The 24,787-nt window shown below is 40.2% G+C and overlaps 1 protein-coding gene across 1 annotated transcript; it reads right to left on the reverse strand.

The window, feature by feature from the left end:
- Window positions 1–5,282: 5,282 nt before the first annotated feature.
- On the reverse strand, window positions 5,283–18,136 carry mier2 (mesoderm induction early response 1, family member 2). Its single transcript, XM_040129446.1, is given in 14 exon segments — window positions 5,283–8,089; window positions 8,766–8,808; window positions 8,811–8,867; window positions 9,357–9,499; window positions 10,375–10,505; window positions 10,653–10,747; window positions 11,782–11,863; window positions 12,619–12,770; window positions 13,125–13,194; window positions 13,773–13,852; window positions 14,811–14,922; window positions 15,233–15,346; window positions 16,598–16,766; window positions 18,024–18,136. Coding segments are annotated over 13 exon segments (1,560 nt in total). The 5' UTR covers window positions 16,625–16,766; window positions 18,024–18,136; the 3' UTR covers window positions 5,283–7,635.
- Between the last annotated feature and the right edge of the window lie 6,651 nt (window positions 18,137–24,787).

The following is a 24,787-nucleotide window of genomic DNA, read 5'->3' on the forward strand; positions in this document are numbered from 1 at the left end:
AAAGAAGTACTGTCATGTAATTGTAACTGACCATAAAATTCTTTCCCGTGGCTGTATAAGCTGTGTGGCTTCAGAATATCCCCATCCACCAGAGAACAAAACCAATAAGATAATTTGTAGATGGCATTTGCGAGTGAATTGCAACTGGATGCTCTTCTTGGAGAATAAAAAAGGGGAAAAGAAGGGGATTCCTAAATATGATGCAGAGCTTCTTGTTTTGTCTGTTTCTGTGCATAGAAAGGAAAACTTCAACAAATGATGTAGCTTCCTCTACTTCCCCCATTAGCCTCATGGTTCTGTAAAAAGGGAGTAGATCATAATAGCCCACTGATTTAACTCCCCTTTCTTTTAACAACTCAAATAGCAGCGGAGATTTGTTTTTTTATGTGAGGGTTGTTTCAGATGTAAGTGGACAATGGTACAATTTCCACAAAACAAGCAGTTCCTCAGCTGTTTTCCGTTGAGATATAAGAATGGGTGAGAGAAGTGTTATATATAACGCTTTGATTAAGAGTCTTGTTAACAGCTAATCTCAAACTAATTGGATTTGAATTAAGTTTTCCACGGAGGGGTTTTAGGTTGTTGATATGGAAATCCTCTGTTACAAATACACTCTAATGGTAGGTTTGTCTTTTGTTGGATTTACAAACAGGAAAGTGGTTCCTCTGTGTCATAATAAGTCATTTATTATGCTGTGACCAAGGAGGAACAAACCAAGGACAGAGAGAGAGAGAGAGAAGGATGTGAAAGAAAAACTCCAAGGTTAAAAACTCAGTTTGTTACAAATGCTGTCATCGTCATGGTTTGATAGATAGGGTGTGGACCCAAAAGCAGAAACACAAGGCTGGGCATGTATGTAAAATAGCTCTTTATATATAATCTAAGGTTTCAAAGGTTTGACGATAGCCATGCATCAAAAAAGCATAAGGAGATATGTTGGTGTAGACAACATAGAGACACTGGACAGAAATGTATACTCTGGTAAGGTAGGATTTTACAACTTTGAAACTATATCACGGCAGCAACAATTTTCTCTTGCAAGGTAAATAGTAAATTTAGCACAATGCTAGGAAATCTGTTCTTTCTATCGGGTATGTGAGCTTGCGCGTATTATAGTGATGAACTGTGCTGTGGCAAAAGCTGAGCCAACGGCCAGAGTACCTTGCATTTCTTTTGCTGTAGCTTTGTGCAGCTGCACTCTGCTATGACAACACAGTATCTGAAATCAATGAGGCATCTGTATTTTTAATTCAGTGCTGTTGTTGGTTGGAATGTGTCCTTCAAGTTAGCAACAGGCATGTCAGGGTGACAATGAAGTTTATCAGCGATAAGGACACACCAGTCATCGCTGAAACGCGTAGGTAGGGGTATGTAGGAGAGAACCTGAAGACAGTCCCTGACAAACTTGACCCAGAGGATGAACACATCAAGACTGCTCATGGACTAACTCTCAGGGTGGCCATAGCAAAAGAGAAATAGAAAGTGGTCTGGTGGCCAGCCTGGACACAAGAGACTGGCAGAACCTCTTGGAAAGGTAGCCTAGCCACCACTCAGTGATCTGTCACTTGGGGGAGGGTTAGGCCGGGGAACAAGACAACAGCAGCAGCTGAGTGCAACCACAATGCAAGGAAGAAGGTTGATGACTAGCTAATAGGGAAATTCAGAGACCCGGGGGGAGGGGGGTTTAGCAGTGTAGGACACACTCAAGGTCAAAGGGCAGAATCATGAAACGTACTGACAATGTTCTTCAGACAAGGTGGGGAGACAAAAGATGAAAAGGCTCTGTCCTGGGAATGTTACATCTTATAGACTTAAAACAGGCAGGCAGGTCAAAATATGGTAAACAAACAAAACTGACAGGCATATAAAAAGAACAAGAGAGATGCTGCTAAAGCAATCAGAGTTTCTGACTGAAGACATAACTATTCCTACTTTTTATTTTTTTCTTGGTGCTGTAAAAAATCAATAATAATAATAATTAGACTCTTACTCTAACAGCAGGCTTTCAACAGAACAGGCAGTTCTTGGGCCAGCTTGTGTGAGCAGGTGAGAGAAGAGCTTAGTTAGCCTTTTGATTCAAAGGGTTGCTGACACCAAATTTCAAATTAATTGTATGTACATACAGTGTCCAAGGGATGGATGTTAGTTTGTTGACCTGTGTCAGGTAGAAACGATACAATTCTATCAAAGTCTGCACTTTTCAGAGTTAGATGATTGGTCATCAGGAGTGTTGATGGCCCCCAACAGGAAAGAGTTTCTCCTGTGCATATGTTGCTATTTATTATGCTGTGACCTGTAATTTGCAAGTCACAAAAAAGAGAGAAATAGAGGCAAAGAAAAAGTGTACACACACACACACACACACACAGACACACACTGTCTCAACTGCCGTGCCTGTGCAGCTCTGTAGGGTGTTGCTCCACTCACTCCAGCTACTGAGGGGGCGGAGGCGAAGTCGAACTGTGTATTGAGTAAATTAACTGAGGGAACATGGGCCTCTGAGATGAACTGTCTGGTTTGTCTTCAGAGCTACTTTAGACACCATGGGCTGAAGGTCCTCACCTAGTCCTCCACTGTCTGGGTCTTGGGCCTAAAGAAAACATGCAGTTGCTATACTCGCTGAACGAGTAAGACAAATGAATTTAAAGTCTGCGTACCATTATTTCTTTTTTGCTGATTTGAAGAGATTAAATGCAAAACATAAAGGACGATCAGTCAGTGTATCAACAGACCTGATCATCTCTGCTGTATTTTAGTTGGCAGTTCACAAAGCCAGTGCAGATCATTCCACTGGTTAGTGCAAATTTTACAGTTTTATGCCACTGCAGCTTCAGACACCTGGGTTTATCTCCGACTGGTCTCAGATCAGACAGGACTGGCCTGCGCAGCTTGACTGGTGAAACAAGAGTCAGGGTGAAGTCAGGTTGAGATAAACTATTATGCAGAAAGTAAAACAGCATGAATGAATACTAGTGGGTTGTGGGTAAAGAAATTTAATTTTAAGTGTAAACAGCCGCCTTGATCATTTCCATTCCTGCCACAGCCTGAACCAATTGAAAACCAGTCCACTTTATTTACAATCTTCTGTAAAGCTAAAAATACTTGAAGAGTGTCTTTCTAACTTGACATTTGTGAGCTTGGTTAAGTTTAAAACTTGTGCTGAAGAACTTACAATAAACTTTGGGGAAATTTTGAGAAATGGTGGGAAATGGACTGTTTCCTGTGGTAACACTGATGAGTACATAACAGCATTTTTTGGCAGCATTTCAGACAAATACAGCAGTGGAGATTACATTGCTTGATTTCAAAAACTGTGCCCCTTTATATTATAAATAAATTGTGAATTAGATGTGGGACTACTGTTGCTTTCCATGACTTACTACATAAGCACGCAGTAGATACACTGTTGTTCTGCAGAAGAAACGACCTGTTCACTTGGTTCAGGAAGCAAAGGGGAAACTACGGGAAGGGGAAGTAAACACTTATAACCTTCATCTTTGCTATTTATATAGTGCCTTTGGGCAAGACATTGAACTCCAAAATGGCTCACTGATCAAGTAATGAGGTCAAAAGAACTGACTCTAAGAGTAAATAGTAAGTCACCTGTGTTGACACTTTAAAAAGAGTTGTTTCAACTTCCTCACTACACTCAAAGGTTCACTTCTACTACTATGTACTGTACTGTAGAATGCCATTAAAAGGCTTATGGAGAGTAATTATTACTAATTGTAAGTGTAAACCTCTGGGAAACATGGGCATCAGCAGTGAACCATGATAAACTGACACTGATTATGAGGGAGTCACAGCTTGTTTGAACACTGTGTTCACGCTTAATTTTTCAATGCAAGGAAATACACTCAGTGAAACGTTTGGGACCATTCTGGACTTCGCTATTCTTCTCTGTAGTTCACTCAACAGAACCTTTTCATATGGGATCAATTACTACCAAATAAAAAAACATTTAACAAATATGAATTCACAAAATGTTTTTGCCATTTCATGCGGAGCAAAACAATCAAACTAACCATCTTACTATCAACATTAGAAAGCACATGACACGAACCCTCTGAGTGGCCCTAACTTTTTTATGGCAGTGTTTCGTCTTGCATCCAAGTCTGCAATTCATCGTAGTATAATATAGAGTAGATGTGCTGATATTAGCATACTGCAGATATATTGGTATTGTTGCATACGTCGGCTGATGCGTAACAAGGCATTGCAGAACAGAAATGCCAAACTAGGTTGGCACTAGATATCGACACTGATGTGTTGTTATCAGAACTTCCAGATATTGATATCAGTATTGGCTGTAAAAATCTATTATCGGTTAGTGTGCAAAAAGAGGAGTTTTTTGTTTTCTAGTGACCAAATGCACCCTCTGATAGACATACTGGAGAACTTTCAGTTTTCTGGCCCATCGGGACACAATTAAGAAATTAAGGGGTTAATATAGTGAAGGGTAAATAACCCTTCACTATGTTTTCAGTGAAGGGGTTATTTACTTATTGATAACATAAATTATCAAAGTCACAGTCAATTTGCACTGCAGCTGGCTAAAACCATATGGTTGGCTGTATGGCACATCTGTAAAGCACGTGGAGTGAAAAACAAAGTGTAAATTCTCTGTTTCTAAACTCCTAATATCAGAATCACTTCTGAAAATTTCCAAGGGAAGTACCTATTTGCCTCAGGAACACCTGCAGAGTCACTCCCAAGCCCTGAAGCCCTATAAGAGAGCCCTGAATCCCATGTCTGGGTACTGCTCCATTTCGTTGCACTGATGTTTGTGTCACAACCCGTCATACTGAGGTTTTTGTAGATGTGTAGGCAACGATCTTCGCCCTCATTTTAATCGGAAAAACAAAGCACGTGGTCACACAAAGTACTCAGGAAATTGTGGATAATAGAACTTACACATTAGCGTTTCAAGTGTAGACATTGTTAGCAGGAGAGTTCTTCCCTGGGGTCCAGTGGCATGTCACTTTATCATAGGTGATGAAGACACAGAGGAGCTGGCTGGGGCTTGGCAGTAACTCTCCAGGGGACAGAGGTGAAATAAAATTTCAGTAATATCTATAGATGTGACTGGAAATCAATTCCCCCCAGTTTAACCTTTACATTAACTCTCAAAATTTCACAATTTGTCTTTGTGAACAAGAGGATTACAAGATATGATTGTTCACACTTGTTTCTCTGCTTAAAATGATGCTGTTCATCTCACAAACAAGAGCAGACACTGCATCAGTCTACAAAATAACTAATACAAAAGCAATACATCCTAATATTTTACCATTGTTCATTTTAATTGTTTCTTCTTTACAAAATACAATAATTATAAACAAACATAACAGAAGCAGTACAATATATAAATTGCTAAAAATAAAAGTGAAAATAAAGAATTAACAAAAGGCAGTGATTCTGCTCCTTTTTCTGCCTTCGTGGTCTTGTCCTGAACCTCCCTCATGTAAACAGTCAAAGACAAAACAATCTGAAACCGGCTTGGCTTTAAACGGGGATCACAGGAAGAGCTCGTACATTTATAGACAGAAATATGGAATAAATAGATGGACAGACGAAAGGAAGAATAACCAGCACAATCCTTTCCCTCCCTGTAACGTTTCCTTTACCCCTTTAGAGACAGTGTGTGACTGCAATCTACTGACATGCAGAGGAAAATACCTCATATGAATGATTACACAAATCAAAACATGATTTTGTGAAATGTATAAAATTGTTCCTAACAAGAGGGATTTTAAAGGTCATCCATTTATTGTGTTACATAATATTAAATAATAAGATAATACGTACTGTGATAACCTTTATGTTAAGTCCATCTACATGTATTTGTCATATCACAGCCCGACCATTCTAACTGATGGGGGGAGCAGAGGATCTGTTATGCAGTGCTTAATAAGAGATTTGTACTGTAAAAAAATAATCATTAGAAATTTAAGCACATATACATATCTGAAATTTTTCAGTATATTTCAAAATGTCTGGTAGAGGTCATTAAAGATGCTCAAGGAAACAATTCAAAGGAAAAAGAGAGATGTCTTGTATTGGTTGAATCAGCAAATCTAGTAAAGAGGGACTAACTATAATATTTTTAGCTCTGACACTAGAAATATTATAATTGTTCCTTTGTTTCCACATCTTCGCAAATTGCTGTTCATGAATTGAGATTACTTGGATGTTGTTTCCTTGTTGCTGGTTTTCAAAGAGCTCAAAGGTGGGATTTTGTCAAAATAAAATGGAGGCTCCAAGAGGCATACAGAAGATGCCTCTGGACCTCAACGTCTGTCACTACATACATTTTTACTTTTACCCACAAGGTGTGTCTTAATCCAAGAAATGTCCGATAACATAATCCCTTTTCTAACTGTATGTTCGTATGACACCTGTCCAGAATGAAAGTGACTGACTCTCACTGATCACTGAAGGTCAGCCCCTCAAAGCCCCTTCAAAGTTGCAGCACCTGAGAAACTGTTCGGATTCAGTGACCCACCTACTTAAGCATGTACATTTTACATTTACATATTTTATTCTAAGCCTATTCTGCGGGTCAAACAGGCTCTTCATGGTACTTTACTTAATATTCAACATGACAGAAACAGTGACCAGAAATGGTAACAATGCACTGCACTTTTATAAATCTCCTGGGACAGCAAGGAGGAAAACTTTGACAAAAGCAAAACTAAAAAGAAAAACTCTGCAAAAATACTACACTTCTTGTTGCTTCTACACTGCTCCATGTTTAAATAAACTTAAAGAAAATTTTCTTTAGTTTCAGGGTCTTCATAGTTAAACAAAACTCTTGAGAAAGCTTGATTCTTGTGCCAAAGGTTTACAGTTTGAGATGAGGAGGCTGGAAGTTCAGAGAAGCAAAGACATGAGCAACCAAAAAGAGAAAGAAAATTACAGGCTGATTAGAGGAAGTTTAATGTATTAAAAAACTATTGTATGTTGTTTGAATGGACAGATTTTACTCTATGGTGAGACTTCCAGCAGCCATGTCACTGTGGCACTGTTCAGAAACAGATCTCAAACGGCTGCAGCGGCAAAAGTGCAGAGCAAATAGCAGAACTCAAAGAAACGTTATTGGCTATTAAACTTATTTTAAAAAAAACAAAGAAACAAAAAAAAACCCCCAAACTTCTCCATCTTGATAAATAAGAAAACAAAGCAACAGTTGTTCACATTTGTTAATCACTGATCTGTTTTAGAAAAACATGGACTATAGGCAACTTGCTTCTGGTTTGCTTGCATGGTCACTGCAGCTGTCATCCCCTGCACTGTGCTTTCACAAGTATATATTCATGATGGCTAATCAATAACATTGCCCTGGGGCAGGTTGTGGTGATAAACTGTTAATAAACATATAATCAAACCTGTAAGCAGCGATTAACACTTCCACAATGTACAGGAGGTTCAAGTGTCTCCTTTTAAAAAGAAGGTTCAGATGGACAAGTAACCCCCCAGTACAGGTAGTAGGTCCATCCTTTTTCATAAAGTAAGGTAAATGCACTTTTTGTCCTGGTTTCTGTAAGCCCAGTGTAAATACCAACACCGATCAATGATTTCGACAAAGGGCCAACCACAAAGAGTACCACTCAATTTTGATTTTCCTGTGTCCCCTCACTGTGTAAGAGAGTGGGAATGCTGGACAGGAGAGGGGTGCAACAGGTTGCCAAATGCCTGGAAGTGTGAAGGGAGGACAGCAGATGAGGGAGGTGAGGCAGACGGCAGGCTAAATTCCACCTGCAGCCCATGGGGGGCGCCAGTCCCACCGCCGGGTGTATCACAGTTAGGGTCCTCAGAAACAAAAGGTCCACCTCGCATGTGTAGCTGGTAGAAGAGAGAGCCAGGGAGGCAGTGGTCGTCATGGCAGGACGGAGGGCTCCCGCAGGCCCACTGGGGACTCAGGGCGGAGGGCTGGGACTGGAACTGGACCGTGGTTGAGGGACAACAACTATCTAAGCCAGGATCCCGCAGTTCGTCCATGGGTGGCAGAGAGAAGGGACAGCCAAACAGCTGCTGAGGACATCCGTCTCCACACAGCTCTGACAGCCCCATCACCAGCTCACCATCTGGACAGATGCAGACGAGTTCAAATGGCGATTACTAAAATTTCTGTAGCTGCAGTTATATATTCTATTACTGCCGCATTTTAATGATTTCAATAATGTTCTTATGCTGCATGTTTCATGTACATGTTTACAATGAATTTTGTTGAGTGTACTTGTGCACACAGAGCATACACTTTCCCCTCACAAACTATGCTTTCCCTTTCGTCATACTGAGATGAAAATGATTTTGCACTTTTAGTCAATTTACTTGATACTGTACTATGGCATTAGTAAGGACAAATGTATCACACGTACAGTACATGATTCAAAGTGCCTCTTAAATTAAAAGCTGTGGGATATTATAATACTTGCTTAATATTTGCTTGAGGCCTTATGAGTTGCCTTTTTTGCCAACCACAAATAAATCACTTATACTCGAGCAATATGTCTGTATATTAAAAACACCAAGCCAAGAGGGCAGGTGTTGAATTCGTTCTTAAGAAGCTTACTATATCTGACATTATCGGCAAATGAATGTGGAATTTAATACATAGCCAGGGGAGGGTTCATGGCTGTTTACATTAACCCTGTTTATTTTGGCTCTAATTAGATTTTGATCATATTCTGCATCAAAGGTAAATTAATGGGATTTAATCCCAATCACAACATTATTTCTTGTCTCTCTCAAGCCTCCTGTTTTCTTTACCTGCAGGCCCAGCCTGCTTTCTGTGGCCTGTGTGGATGAGTTCATGGCTTTAAGAGAAAGCGGGGAGTTCGTCTGCGCCGCGGACGGCCCTCCTCCTCTGGAGCACCATGTCAAGTCATGCACACACACACACACACACACGCACACACACACGCACACAGATACAGACATGCATACATGCATGCACAAACACAACAACACAAGAAGCAAGAAAATAATGAGGTAATGACAAAGAAGGGGAGACACAAAATGATGCATAACGTAAAAACATAAGGTAATGAATATGTGATGATGATTTGGAAAATGTGTCTGACTTGTCATGTAAACAGTTTATATACAGAAAAATGAGTGAAGATACACAGCTTTCTAAATTAAGTGTTGTTGGAAACAAAACCCAACTCTTCAGGCCAAATATTTGGAAATTTTCTTAGATTTTACTGTAGATATGCTTCTTTTCCAAGCAGTTCTGTCTTTGCTGTGAACATGAGGTCATTGGAATAATATTTAAGGGCATTATGGCTGTAACAGCTTCCAGAATCTGAGCCACCATATCAGGTGCCTGTAAGAGACTACCCCTAAGTTACCTCGTTTGTTTAGGTCCAACTTCGACTGTGGAGGTAATGGGGACTCCAGCTGCCCGTGGCCCATGGAGCTGTGAGACAACAAGCCTGAGGAATTGTTGCTTCCTTCCAGCTCCCCGACCTCCCCATCCTGGTCTCCATCGTCCCTGCAGCAGAAAACACAACCACTGTCAGCACAGGAAAGCATGTGTCAACAGTTAAAAAAAATGGAGTGGGTGGCAGAACTTTTAAGTTATCAACAGACAATGTCAAATTGAAAAAATATTATAATTTACATTAAAAAGAGCAGAAGCCTGACACACTCTCAAATGAAGTTATCATTATTAGGCTCAGAATCCCAAGAAACAAACATGGAGAGTCCTCCCTGTGAACCTAATCTCTTCATATCATTCTGCATGCTTGAGCTAAATTCATCTCTGAGATTTTTGCTGCCATTCCAATACAATGAAAGTGAATGGCGATATGTTTTGGTGCTCAAAGAATTAAAAATTGATTTATTAAAAATAAAGCAACGTCACATTTCTTTCCAGACACAGTGGCCCTGTTACTCTGGATAAACTACAGACCATATAGTTTTCATAGGGGATATTTCTTCAGCAAAAACATTTGTACAATGTTATTTTGTAATTTCTTGTAATGTCTTTAATACGTTTCAGAGGACCGATAGCCTAAAAGTTGCTCCTGTTTTTTTCAAAGATTTTATATTCTACATCAGGATTACTGCGTATTTAATAGCAGAATTTACAGTAGTGTGGGATTTTTATAATATTGAATAATCCCCATTTGGCAAGTGAAATTACCTTCTTTGCACCCCATCAGTAGGCACACTGCAGGGAATTTAACATGGGGCTTGGCATGACATGGGGTTGAACACTGCAAGACGCAGCCTGTTTGCAAATTCACATTGTTGACCACAAATCATGTGTTTTTCGGCTCAGGCATAATCTCCCCACCTACTTATCAAACAAATCAAGCTTGACTAAACTGTGACTCTGTTCTTTAGTGTCCCAGCAGCACTCACATGCTCCCTGACTGCAGGCTGTATTTCTTGCGGCTGAGCCTGGTGGCCTGTTGGGTAAAATACTCATGACGGTCAGACTTCTTCCACATGTAGTAATACTCCACACATTCGCCCACAGAGCGCGTTCGTACCTGAGGAGGTGGAAATAGTTGTTTTTGCTTTGAGCAACAGAATGTTATTTCTCCAATTATTCCAATGAGAACATCAGGTAAATCATCAATCAGGTTTTGTAAACAAACTTCAGGAAGGATTCAACATCTAGTCTCCTGAGCACTCACCTTATTAGCCTGAATAAGGTGGAAGTTTTTCCCGTAAACTCGATAGCCATGCTCAAAGTTCCTACTCTCCTCCTCACTCCAGGCACACAGCTCATCTAAAGAGAGCAGAGAGCATTTTAATTTGTTTTTCTTAAAAGAATGCCATCACAGCTTTGGGCTGCAGGTGATCAAAAGTGGAGTTGCCGCTGTGAAAGTGCCACTCAATGTCCAGCTTTGACTCGTATTTTGTCTTGATTAAGCCAACTGCCAAAAAACCTCTCTTACATAGACAGAATGCTGAAAAAGTTAGGAGCATGGCCAGGGCTGTCTGGCCCAGCATTGGGCAGTTTTTTCCACTCCAATCCAAACTACAGCAAAGGTCTTGGACCTCACTGCTAAATAAGAGGTCATGAGGTCACATCAGTTAACTTTTCCTCTTCTGCAGTGCTAAAGTCAGCAGCTGGTGTTGCTCTGAGAGGGTACAGATACAGTCAAATGTTGCAGTATTCTCTATTGGAAAAATGATTTCATAGGACTGAATGCATATGCCTTTCTGTATATTACGCAGTGTGTCCATTGACCTCACATTGGGGACACCTGCTTGATCAGCACCTACAATCCCGCTTGTGTCCCAGCTACTGTCTGAGCCCCATTTGCCCAAATCCCAACAAAGTCTGTGATTTTGAATGATTCATTAGCAGGGGCTTTCTAAGTAACACACTTTCAGAAAACCATATCCTTCACAGCATCAGCATCAACAAATGTGACATGTTATCAATAAACAGTCTTTGTGGTTGGACGAAGCAGCTGACAGCAACAGAGCAAAACCCCCGTCTCTGATTTTGTCGGTAAGCTGCTCATAAAACAGATAAGTGCGGTTTTGTTTGACAGAGAGGAATACTCCTTTGCTCTCATTTGTGGCTTCTTAAACTGCAAGAATTGGTGGATTACTTTGCAGTTGGAGAATTGAGCATTTGAAGGCTCAGGTTTAACAAAGTGAGCTTGACCTAACCTTTATTGGCATCTGTCAGCAGCTAATGTTTTGAGACACACAATACACTCAGTACCAACAGTACCAACCGCCACCCAAAGGGTGCACCCCTGACAAAACAGAAAGTTGGAAAAAGTAAGACAACAGGAAGGTTCTTACCACTAAACACCTTCACGTTGAAGCGCAATCGTCTCAGTGCCTCTTCTGCGTTGAAGTTGCATTTTATTAGTTCATACAGCGCCTGATGGTCGCAAGAAAAAAAAAGAAAGAATGGTCAAAAAGAATATCCAAGATTATTTTCCAAAACTAGTTAGTTTAGGCGGGACGAGTAACGTTACATGGGAAGACGAAGACGTGTAATTCTAAGGGAAATAATGCGAGGTCTGCTGTAGCAAGTAAAAACATTTTATACTAAGTTGGCAAGGTAATATCTCCCGTGTTATTTATGTTTCATTACTATCATGTCGTAGCGCTGTTCTTCGTGGGCGAGGATGTGGAAGAGGGAAATTAGCTGGCAGATGCAGAGGAAGAGGTAGAGGTCAGCGTGCAACTGGTTCCAGCGGCCTGTCCTGTGCATGAGCACAAACGCCCCCTGTTGCTGATTTGCTGGAATAGTGTTTTGTGGCTCTGTCCAAGCCACTTTGTTTGTTTCCTATTTACATAGCCTGGGCCTAGTACAAACACCAGATTTTTTTTTTTTTGCGACCACACAGAATGGACAGCTAGCGGACCGTGAGGAGATATTCACTGAATTTGACTAAAGGTCGGTTGGATTAGAATCGCTTTACCTTTAAGCGGTGTATTTTAGTATTACACAGTTCGGAAGCCACGACACTTTCGCCGGCTCTGTTGGAGCATGTGGTCCATTGCTCAAAAGCACTTCAGTTGTGTAGATGGGCTGTGGCACTTTACGTGTAACCACAGTCATCAGCACAGCTGGAATACACTTAACATAGTTGACAGCGTCATCCGGGATGCAATTTCAGGTTACTGTACCTGTTCGTTGTCTCGGACAGTGCCCCCTTGCACCAGTGTGCATGCTGCCCCCTCCTGGCCACGTGGTCTCTGTGTATTTAGCAAGAACTCCTCCACTTCCTGCACCGGCAGAACACCTGGCCTCCACAGCAACTGGTCCTCACTGCTGTAGGCTAGAGAAAAGGAGAGCAGCAGAGAAAAGAGACGCAGTGGAAAAGGCAGAGGAAGTGGATGAGAGGTTGGGAGAGGGAGGAGGAATACAAAAACAGATTTAAAGAGAGAAAAAAAAGAGCAGATAAAAGGTAGAAAGGGATGTTTTTGGCAGTGTCTTTTCAGATAATGCCATTGGGAATGGCCAAAATTGGAAATTTTCAAAATTCTACAAATGTGGGCTTGTATCACTTGAAATTACTTAGGGCTCAGACGACGTACTACAAGGTTCATAGAACAGGCTGGACTTGATCTATTTAGAACAACTGTTAAAACTTGTTTTTAACACCAGGAAGATGATTGTTTTAGTTGCTTACCTCTCTCCTTGTAGGCATACGGGCTGAGTGGAGGGATTTTTGCCTGATACATAGAGCCAACCATGATCTCCTGAGAAGGAAATCGAAGACAGAGTCAGTTCTGAACTGTGTCATATATCCTAATAAGAGATTAAATCTGCGCTGTGTGGTAAGGTTATCCCCACTGGTCTTTTCACTGGCTTCTGAAAATGAAAATATTTGTAAGTGCTGCATTTTTTGCCAGCCAATCAAAAACCATAAATTAGTGGCTTGCATGTGGCTTTGAAATTTCTGTCTAAATCAGTTACTATTTCTTGGGGGTTGGTTTGGCTGTAGGTTCAGTTGGTCCAGCAGAGTGATCCCAGGAATTATGTTCATATTAGATAATCCTGCAGTATATGATTTATGCTCAATGCCAAGAAGTGAATGGTTTATATAGGTATAACACGGCAAAAAGGAAGGGTATGTACAGCTTTTGACGTTTTCATAACTTCCAGGGCTTATTGGATCAAATGTAAGACATATCCATTATCATAGAATTCATAGAAATCTTTAATGTTGTGAAAACGGCAACATACTGTACAGTGTGCTTAATATCTCTTTGACTTTAACTGACTCAGAGTCAAGTGAGTCACCATGAAATGTGTGTTGTTGTACTCAGTGACCTACCTTGTGCTCCTCGTTGGAGGGAATAGAGGCATTGTCAGAGTCTTCATCTGATGAGCTGACTAATGTGTCTTTGTCTCCGCCTTAAAGAAACAAAACATCAGAAAGGTGGATCAGGCGATCATTTTAAAGACTGTAGAGGTACTGCAAGTCAAGATTAAGTCAAATGTCATGATGCCATCTTAAAGTCATATCTTTCTGCTGACAAATACTAACTTTTTTCAAAAAAAAAATTAATGAAACTTCAGATTTGTTTAATTCTTCGGTTTATTATTAAGCATTATTTAACTATAATATATGTAACTCAGTATAAAAATACAATTCAGAATAAAGCAGTGAATAGAAAAAAACAAAAGAACCAAAGAGGAACAAGGCTCTTCTCTCTTTTGCCTTTAGAGAAACTGCTTTCTTAGTCAATCTCTCCTAAATAAATAAAGGACACAAAAGCAGCATACCTGCCATATATTTAGTTTTCAGGCCATTCTGTGGACTCAGGACCAATACTGTCATTCATTTCAAACAGAATCACTACCAGGGAAAGACTGTTTGAATACACCGAAACACGCTCATTTCAGAAATGTTCCGTGCCTTTAACATCATTCAGTCTTATAGAAAGGAGACGCATAAAGCAGTAAATGCTGTCATACCAAGAAAGTCTCTTATGAAATTACACAGAAACAAATCAAAGGTTTCAGGAAACATCCTGACATAACAAACCATGGCAGGTCCTGTTGTTGAAATGTAGCACCAAGTGATGAGTAACAAGCTGCAGTCTCAGCAAAGCAATTACTTAAAAATGAAATAAGAGAAAATAATCCACCAAACACAGAAGCTTGAGGAATGCCCCTTCTTTCGTTACACCTGTGCAGAGCTCCAACAGAAAAAGCCCCTGAGAGTCTGCAAGTGGGTCTAAAGCTGTTCCATTTGATTCAAATTCATGAACCCACACCTCCATTTTTTGACTTTTCTTTTGCTGGGACAGCTGAGATCATGTTAAGTGTTATATAGTCGTGTGTAAATGTACATCTTTGTGTACGTTACCTCGGAGACCGCGGAGCAGATCTGAGGTGTTCGAGGTGACTGACGGGGTGAGATCATCAGCCGATGATTCTTCTTCCTCCTCCCCAGGAAAGAGCTCCTCAGTTATCTGATCCTGAACAGAACAACAGAAGAACAACAACATAACAGCACAGTATAAAAGAGCACGTTAAAGAACAAAGTAGAATAAAATAACAATGCTTCATAAAACAATAATTTTCCTTAGATTACCATGTTCTTTAATTTTTGTAAATCCAAATATACAGTTTTGACTGAGCACAAAGGCTTCAATCTGCTGTACTTTCATAATGTAAATTTGACCAGTCAGATTACGGATGGTCAGAGAGAATACTTAAGGGTAAAATGATATTACGATATGAATGAGGCCTCACATATGTGCTGGTATGGCTTGGGTTGTATCTCACCTTGTCCAGTGTCATGCCTGGCAGGTTGGCAGCCATGTGACAGGTCTCCTTCTCTCGATCTGACACTGTATAGCCATACAGAGCCAGCAGATCTTCCAAAGGAAGCTCATTGGCCTACAAACAGAGAGTCACAGAGGAAGACAGCGTCAGGTGGAGAGAGATGATTGGGTGAAAGGAAGAAGGAAACCACAGAAATGTGTGAATTACTCCCACATTTCTTGAAAATGACCTCTAGATATCTCTCAGTTCAGTGATCTCAAGGGCACTCTTGGCATTTTCTCCTCCTCTGCCCAAATACCTCCATAATTCTCACTCAGTTTGCAGAGTCACTGTCAAGAACAGGTCTTTCCACATCAATCTTAGTCAACTCTCTCCTCGAAAAAGCCCCCAGGTTGAAGCAGACGTAAAAATTAACAGCTGTGTGTTTTACATCGTTTCCTGAGCTTGATTTTTTTCTGATCCATGCAACTTGGGAAGAGGACTACAGTTTCAACTGTCCTGAAAGTGGTATTATTTAGCCTCGCATTATTTCTTTGCTTTACATTTTGTAACAACTGGCATTGGTAGGTGTATAAAGCAAATTTATTATCTGTATCTATTAACAGAATCAGAGAATAATTCTGTTTAAATTCTATATGTAATGCAAGTGATGATAGTATCAATAATGTGTTTACAAAAAATTATATACCAACACATCTACTGGTAAATAAAAGGGGGATTACAGTGACCGATGCTGCTGATTAGACAAGGTTTTGTTTGCACATTACTCCACCAAAACGCTAAATGACAGAAGAGAATGACAGTGACACTGTGAAGAAGTTATCAAATATGGGATAAATGGCTGTGGTGTAGCTTTATTTTCTGACTACAGAAAAGGTTTTGTGAAAACAGTGCTTTTTCTGTTTGGATTACATTATCTGATTGTACCTAAATAATGTTTCTGCATGCAGTTACATAACCTGAAAATGTATTTTGGGCCTGAGACTGCCTTATTAAAAACTGTATTTTTTTTATATACAATTTTTGCAAATAGTGTAGAAATATTTCGTAAACCCAATTTTATACAACTTGCGAGAAACTCCAACAGCACTATATTCAATTATTAAGTTCATTAGTTTTAGCATGTAAATAGAAGTAGAAATGTCCATTAGTACTGAATGAATTAGTTGTAGTTGCAACCTTAATATTATCTTAGTCTTGAAACAAATAATACCCAAGATGTTTCTTATTACTGGGACAATGGGTATGCCAGGCATTCAGCTATTAAGGCCCCCGAATCACAGAAAAATATTTGGTGCAAGAGCCGGCGGCTTTTAACTAGCAATCGGCTTTAACATATACAGACATGGCTGAACTTGACCGTACAGTGTGGGATTGCGCTGCCATCTTCATGGGGCGAGGTAAGTTCTCCTCCAACTCCTCTAAGGCCTGTTAAGACTTCTGCTTCTCCCACTGAGGGCCGTCATCGCTGTACCTCATCCGCTCTCCACTAGGCCACAACCTCTACACTCATCTTCAGAGGCTTTTCACCCACCTATAGACAAAGACACACACACACACACACACACACACAACAGTACTATTTGTATGAGCATTCAAAGCCATACAAAACAGCATGGCAATGCATTAAAACAGGGCAGCACATTCCTCTGTGTCTGTGGAGCACGTGCACACTCATGTACACACAAACAACATGGGATCAAACAGTGGCTGATCCTGGTTCATCCCATTCCAGATCAGCTGACTCCTAACTTTAACTTCTGAAACCTTCTGCTGGGACCCAAAAGTCACTGAAAGGATCATACTATGCTACATTTTGTGGCACTCGGCTGCAAATAAATTCTCAAATTTTCTACATATCAGAGGACTCTTTACTTTTTATAATGTTTGGCTTTGCTGTGACGTTCATGCATTCCTCTTAAAATGAAAATATAGCATGTAAGAGTTTATGTTTATAAGACGTGACAGCACATCTTTCTATTGTATCAGCGTGTTTTCCTATCTAGGCGTTAGGCTAAAGGAATTACGACACAATAGGACGTGTGTCTTTGGGGAAGACGTGCAGGTTGAGGCCACAAAAGACTTTATTACAAAACTGAAAAACTTTTGAGAGCTAAGGAGAGGCCATGCGATGACCCTAAACCATCCCGCCCTAGATCACGTACAGTGCCGGCGCTCACTGTGTCAGACTGCACTTCCAACGACTCTGTTTCTGGACAAAAGAAGTTGTCAGAGTCCGGTGAAACTCTAAATATTCTGGTGCCTCTCCCAAACCATCGGGCGCAGTGTGTCTGACCAGGGGCGCTTTCCTGTGACTTGGTGCTGAACGTCTCTTCCTCTCTCCGGCTCACTACGAGTGGCACAAGAAGGAAATAACTAGTTCTCAATGTTTCCGAGGCAGACGGTCGGAGTTTAGCGCCGCCGAGTCATGACATCTCTCCCAACTTTTTCGCTCCTTCCACTTGGTCGGCGGGGCGCACCTGAAATAGTTCAGCACCACCGGGTTAGATCCCGCCGGGCTTCCTATTGTTTTCTACGGCTTTACTATCAAGGCAGGGGGAATGGCTCTTTAAAGCCAAGAACGCGGAGAGAGGCGATACGCTGGAGAGGTTCTCCATTTCTTCCTCCGCTTCCCAGTTTAAAAGCCCCCGTAGCTGCCTTTCGCCCCGGCGTTCGCCGGCCGGTGGAACCGCCGACAGTCGCGTCTACCGTACGGGGTGACAGGAGTCTTAAATTCGGTCCAGTTTCTCTATCGTTTGGCTCATTGCATTCCTCGTTTTCGCTCACTTACCTCCGCCATTCCGTTTCTGCGCAAGCTGACTATTGCCCGGATGTTGTAGGTCTACTCTTCTGTACAGCTCCGTTTATTGCCACCACGATTCGGCAACAGCGACTGTGCTACAGTTGGGTGCAGAGTTATAATGACTGTTTCCAAGTAATTTTGCTATTTTTGTCTCGCTTCACAGCTGTCATTTGAAAATATCCCCTTAGTTATGAATAACTGTTTTAAAGCTCCTTCCTACTTTCGGTATCAATTCTAAAATCCTGCTCTTATCGAAATAAATATATATGTATATATATATAAAAAAAACATACTACTAAAACCAAAAACTGAAATAAAAATTTATTAGAAATGCTAATGCTCTTTCTCTCCCTTTAGCTTATATGCTATAAATGTTGACCTCTGACCCCGTGGTGCCCCTTTGTCATGTTTAAACAACAGGCTGGCACTGAATACAATACTAAAATTATATGTATGTCATCTCTCAACCAGCAACATGTCCAATAGTTGCATATGTTGAAGCATGGGACTATAAGGCTCGTGCTGAATAAGCGAACGAGGGAGGGGACAGGACATGGCCAGAGTAGATAAAGATATAGGACTCTGTCCTCAGCCAATGACTGCTTATAGTTCTCATGAAGATAGGAGAGGCAGAGTGAAGGTGTATGTTGACAACACGTGACATTATTTAACCACAGCCAACAAAATATATCTATAGATAGATATATTGATGACTTAGTTAATCTGTCCCAATTTTTTATATCAGTCAGCCTCTTCAAGTGAAGAGCCACATAAAGCCATAGGGCACGAGGTCAAAACAAAAGAAAAAATGTGGGAAAAAAAAGCACAAATAATGCAGGATTCAAGTAGGAAGGTAACTCTTCGGAACCGATTGTTTGATAAATACCTCGAGTCTTACACTAATATAAATGTTAACAGTTGTTAGTGGTGAAACACTATAATTTTGTGTTACTGAATAATAAACTGCAAATAGTATACAGATGTTCATTTCTGGAGTTTCTTTTTACTTATGATGGCTTGACAAAGTTAAGTGATATGTGTATAACATTTACTGATTGGTATATCAAACACATTTAAAAAAAAGGAAAGATCTAGAGGAGCCGAGAAAAGTCACCACATTGGTCTCATTAGTTCGTCTGCATCTGGATCTTATTTTAGATCAGGAGATACAGGAGTTTTGGCCCCTATATGGATCATAGCCACATGTCTGAGCACTCCTCTCCTCTAGAAGCCACAAGTGTTGAAATATTAATGTAGATGTACTTCTATTCAGCTAGAGCTTATTAAATCCAAGATGTTTGTTTGGACAGTTAAGTAAAGTAAGAGGCTGACACTAAAGAAATTTGGATGCATAAACTTAATGAAAACTTTCAGCATTTTACAAATTAACTTACCATCATTTTCAAGAAACCCATCCATTTCTGAAATAGAGGAGGTTTGCTTTTTGTTGCATCTATGTCTGGTCCTGTGTTTATCAGTTGGAATTAATCATGTACAATGTAAATTACACACTTTAGATTATTTTGTATAGGGCTCAATCTGAAAAGTAATCTAGTAAAGCAAATTAGACCACTTGTAACAGCTTCATTTCCAACTTTCCATCTGTCAGTATCGCCTGAGTGACCCAGCTATTATGCGTCAAAAGGTATTGCAGACAAAAGAACTGGGTTTGTGCCCAACAAAAGGCCAAACCACACAGAAAAAACAGAACAAAACAAATTTGTGTGAGGGAGAGTGTGACTGCATGTTCTGGCTTTTCTATTGACAGTGTCCGGTTTATTCTCCCTTTAGCATACGAAAATTGTATATGTCTGAATCATAAGTAGCACAACCACCCGAAGCAGCTTTAACTTACAGTTGGGTGTGTACGTGTAGGACTCAGATCGGCAGCAATAGGTCAATTTAGTAAAGAATTAGATGGCCTGACTTTTTCACCTTTAAGTGCAATGGATGCCCAAAACTCTCAGTTGGTTTGTTGGTTTTTACACTTTGTTGCGCACTAAGAATTTAAGCACTAGGTAAAGCATAAACAGGATACACAAAACAGGATATATAAAATAGACACAAGCCTTTTGGAAATCAACAGTATAGTGTCTGGCTGACAGGAAATATGGATCTTTAATAACAACAGTTGACTGGTCTACATATCTAATCTTTCAAACAGCTGCTGTATTAGACAACAGGTTATTTCGTTGTTCCGGTTCATATTAAAGATAGTATGAGAGGTTTGGATGTGAACAAGGCTGAATTTGGACAGTAAGTACATAAAGTGTTCATCAACAGTCTGCTCCTCCCACAACAACAGACCTTTCCTCTCTTTAACTGCCCCCAATGAAAGGGTTTTTATTGAGGTTATACGAGCGAGGGCACTTTGTCGTGTCCTCTATTTCTTCAGGGGTCTTTAACTGCGTGTGTGTGTGTTTTGTGTGCTAAATAAAAGAAAAGCACAAAAAGAGCAACTAAATGTTTTTGTGAGAGTTTTTTGGTGGTATGTACTGTGTGTTTTGAGTTTTTCAAGAGGAGAAAGAAGGCAAATGTGCAAAACTTTAAATTACAACCCACAAATTGCAGTAGAATTTGTTTTTCCTATAGAGTACCAATACAATTCTCAACAGTGCCTGCCATCACAAAAAGGGACTACAGGTATAATAGAAGAAGACAAGAGTGAAGGGAAGACAATTTTCAATGTTAAGAATAAATTACAAGTTGAGTAATTTTCAAATGATCAGGTGTCTATTAAATAATCAAAGGATAGGCCTACAGTAATATGATTACTAAAAAAACTTGAAGTGTGGGGGGAAATGGGGTAATAATACTGACATTTTGAGAAACCTCTAAAGTAGCTATGGTATAATTTAAAAATTAGGCTGTGCTTACAAAAACATATAAAATATATATTAAAGCAACGAAAAATAATTTGACAAAACTATCTCAAGTCATGGACCACCTACTAGCCCTTTTCTGCAACTTTCATCCATATCACTCAGTCTTCATTAGTGGATGGAGTTTGCTCAGTTGTCATGGAGATGGATCTGTTGACATGAAGGCTCAGCAGCTGGTATGATTTTATCCATGGCCCTTTTACGACATCTCTTCCGTGTTGGCCTATAAGTTAAAGGGGTACACAAGTGAGTTACTGCTGGATTTTAACGAAGCTGGGGACTCAAACTTGAAGCAGCAGGAGCTGAGATGTCTTGACTCCCTAATATGGGCTTAGGTTCAACACCCCAGGAGCCTACATTTTCCATAATGCAACTCAGTGGAATGTTTTTGTGGGACCCTCTCTGCCTGGTAAATTCCCATGTCTTTCAAACTCCATGACACACATGTTTGTAATGTACCCTGATCACTACGACATCAATGCGGTTATTAGAGTCACAGAAGACATTATACAACGCTTTCACAGGCTGAGAGATACTTCTCATGACCTGTAAACTGAGTTTGGTGTGTAAAATTGGTGGAGTGCTTTTTCAATCATCAAAGTTCATTTTTGACTCTGAAAATAGCTGTTTTACAAAACAGTTCCAACTCAGGATGCACTTAAACTGTGTCACAACACTGACAAGGTTTCCCAAAGGTGCTATGGATGAAATCATGCCACCAACATGTCAAATGGGAACAGATCCATCTCCATGACAGCTGAGAAAAATGTAGCCATTGATGAAGACCATATTATATGCTTGAAAACTCAGAAAAAAGCAAGTAAGTGCACCTTGAGTTGGGTTTGTTTTGTCAAACTATTATTTCCAAGGCCAAGAAAGAATTTTCATGCTCAGCAAAAAATTAGCTTTAAGAAAAAAGTTGGACATTTTTACTGGGAAATGAAACGTGGAACCTAGGTCAAAGGGGGTATCAATAAGGGATCTATAAAATAGTTATGGTGTATGCTTCTTAAATGAGGATCTTCCCAAAGATACTAGGGTGCTGGGCAAGATTGAGAAGGAAGCTTATGGAAATACAATTTGCCCAACACACATATGTACAGTATGTAGTAGTTGTGGGCAGACTCCAGGCGGGTGTAAGGGGTTTTGTGGTTGTGCATTTATCTTGGCATTAAGAAGCAATGTAGCATCCACAGGAGTGGGATTTGTCTTAAATATGAAAGTGTTCACATACAGTAGTATCCTTCTGCAGTATGTGTAATGACAGATCAGTGAGGGCTCACTGAAGGCTGCTGAAGTTAAGCTTACTGAAGTATAGTGAGACAAATATGGAGAAACCAACTGTACATGGAGAGTTTGTTAAAACTCATTTAAGTGGTAACGTTTCAAGCTGTTGTACCTATTTGAGTTACAGGACATATTTTCTAATCTCTCGTTGGTTCAAACAACTGTTCATCTGCTTTAACAGCAGTAGAAACAGAGTGCAGGGAAGACCTCAGTCCACAGGGTGCAGTATAAACATGTTCTGGATGTGGCAGTAACTGGACACTGGACCACTGACCCATAACACCGTGCTGTGGCAGGGAGCACTACCGGTTTTCCCAGTGATGAAAGGCAGATGTGCAGCGGAGATTATTCTTTGTGGCCTGCCATTAGTTTTGGTTTTACATTTCAATGTTTTTACGTCTCATCTTTTTTCCCCTCTCACATTCTGCCTCTCTCTTTGTGACATATTTCCTGTTAAGTGTACTGTATGCTGATACTGTAACTGGGAAAACCCATAACCTATGGTTGCCTTCATTATTCAGTCTGTGGTTTATGACTTAGACCCAGTGATAGTTACATTCCAGTGCCTCAAGGACTTTTTTTGCCTAAAAGAGAGCAGAAAGTCAAAGGAATGCAAATACACAGAGAACAACACAGACTATTGTGAGTCCTATAAACATTCAGATTTAATTTAGCGTTAAGCATTAATTTGAGTGTACAGAGGTTCATCCTGTTCTCCTACCCTTTAATAAGCATGCTTTTCAGTTGCTTTAGCCCCTCTTCATTCTGTTGTAATTTCTCTGCCTGAAAGGAGGATGGAGACTTGAGGACAGCGGCAGATCCAAGAGCAGGTTCGGCCCGTCCGTCCCGAGACTCAGCTGTGAGCTTTGCTAACCTGCAACTCTCAGATGTCTGGCTAGATGCTGCAGGGTAGCAGTCAGCTGACAGACCTCAGGCCACGAGTCCTCGGGTTTTGTTCCAGAGCAAACACAAAACTATACCAACTGTAAGTTAATAACTCTACAGTGAGACTGGTCGTTTGTATGTGACGGTGGTGGTGTTGGTGAACGGCAGGGGGTTAGGATGGTTAGTTGAGTGTGTGTATGAATCCTGATCAAATGTATGCAAAAAGGAACGGACTGATCAAATTTTAATACTATCACCAGTAACGATGAAGAGTTGCTGAAGACTCAACATCTTTCTGTCTTTCCTGCTGGACCAAGAGTTGACCTTTTCCTGGATCCATCCATGACTGACATACAGACTCCAGCAAACGTGTGTCTGTGAGTCACCATGAAAACCACTGAGTTGTCACAAGATTCTGCCACAAACCGAGATGTCATCCAAATGCCACAAAAACGCATGACTATACATGCCACCATGTGATGTCTGAGAATTAGTACTTAGCACTGTTTATGACCAAAGTCTTTTCAACCATAAGAAATATCATATGCAATGGACTTGGTTGTGATATAACGAATGTCCAACATAGTTCTGTTCTGTTATGATATGTGTAGTGCCACAAACATACTTATGTAACTGTGCCAAAGAGGAATAGGGTAAACACATGAAGTCAATAAAAGCTGTTAAACAATTAATGTTCTTAAGGAACTGTACTGTACGGCCACACTGATAAAAACTCACATTTTCAATACTGTGTTGACAACTTTGAGAAGACAAGGTGGAAAACAACACAAAACAATACAATAGAAAGTTGTTTGGGTCTGTTTGAATTTGAGTAAAAACTGAGTCATTTCACAATATTTTTTCATTTAAGATAAAATAACAGCTACAGTAATTCATTGTTTGAGTGACTAACTGGAAAAGATTGAAAGGAATGAGTTATTTCACCTCCTGGGAATGACTGCATTGTGCTGTGTTTGGCCAATCAACACTACGTTCTCTTTCATTTTAACGGAGCCCATGGCCATCACTGTTCGGGCCACCTGAGCTCACCCACACTGACAAAATGGCACTCCAAACTATAAACAACAACAACTTTTTAGAAAAATTTTAGAGTGCCTTTGTCTCCTCTCTGTGATGACAGTAAGGTGATTGTTTCATTCTATGAGCACGGTTGTTTATTGTGTTCAAAATTCAAAATTCAAATATACTTGCAAAAATACTTTTAATGAAGTAAGGCGACCAAATTAAGTTAGCAGTTAGGTGCTACAGAGCCATTTAGAGAGTGAGGTGAACCTTTAGTCCTTCATCCTGTAGTCAGTCACTATATGTGTGCACTGAATGTCATACAGAAGCACATGTTTTTGTAGGCCACACATTGTCATGCAGATCATATCATTTGAAAACATAACAGCTCTGCCACATTTACGGTCTCTGGGTCTGTGGCTTTGCTTAAACCAAACATTTAAGATCCTCCACATCCTCATGTGACAATACTGGCCTGTAAACTGCAAACATTGCTCAAGAAAAATCATTCAGCTTAATCATTGTTTCAGAGTTTCCCTTGTTTTTTTCAGGAAGTAGTAAAGCTTGGAGGTGATTTCTTGGTTATATAATTTCTTTTCTCCAACCAATTGTTGTTTAGGTTAATTGCTACTTTCTTGTCTAAATATACTGGATATTCAGAATCAATATGACTAT

This window comes from Xiphias gladius, chromosome 6 (genome assembly GCF_016859285.1).
Source record: "Xiphias gladius isolate SHS-SW01 ecotype Sanya breed wild chromosome 6, ASM1685928v1, whole genome shotgun sequence".
In the NCBI taxonomy this organism is placed as follows: domain Eukaryota; kingdom Metazoa; phylum Chordata; class Actinopteri; order Istiophoriformes; family Xiphiidae; genus Xiphias; species Xiphias gladius.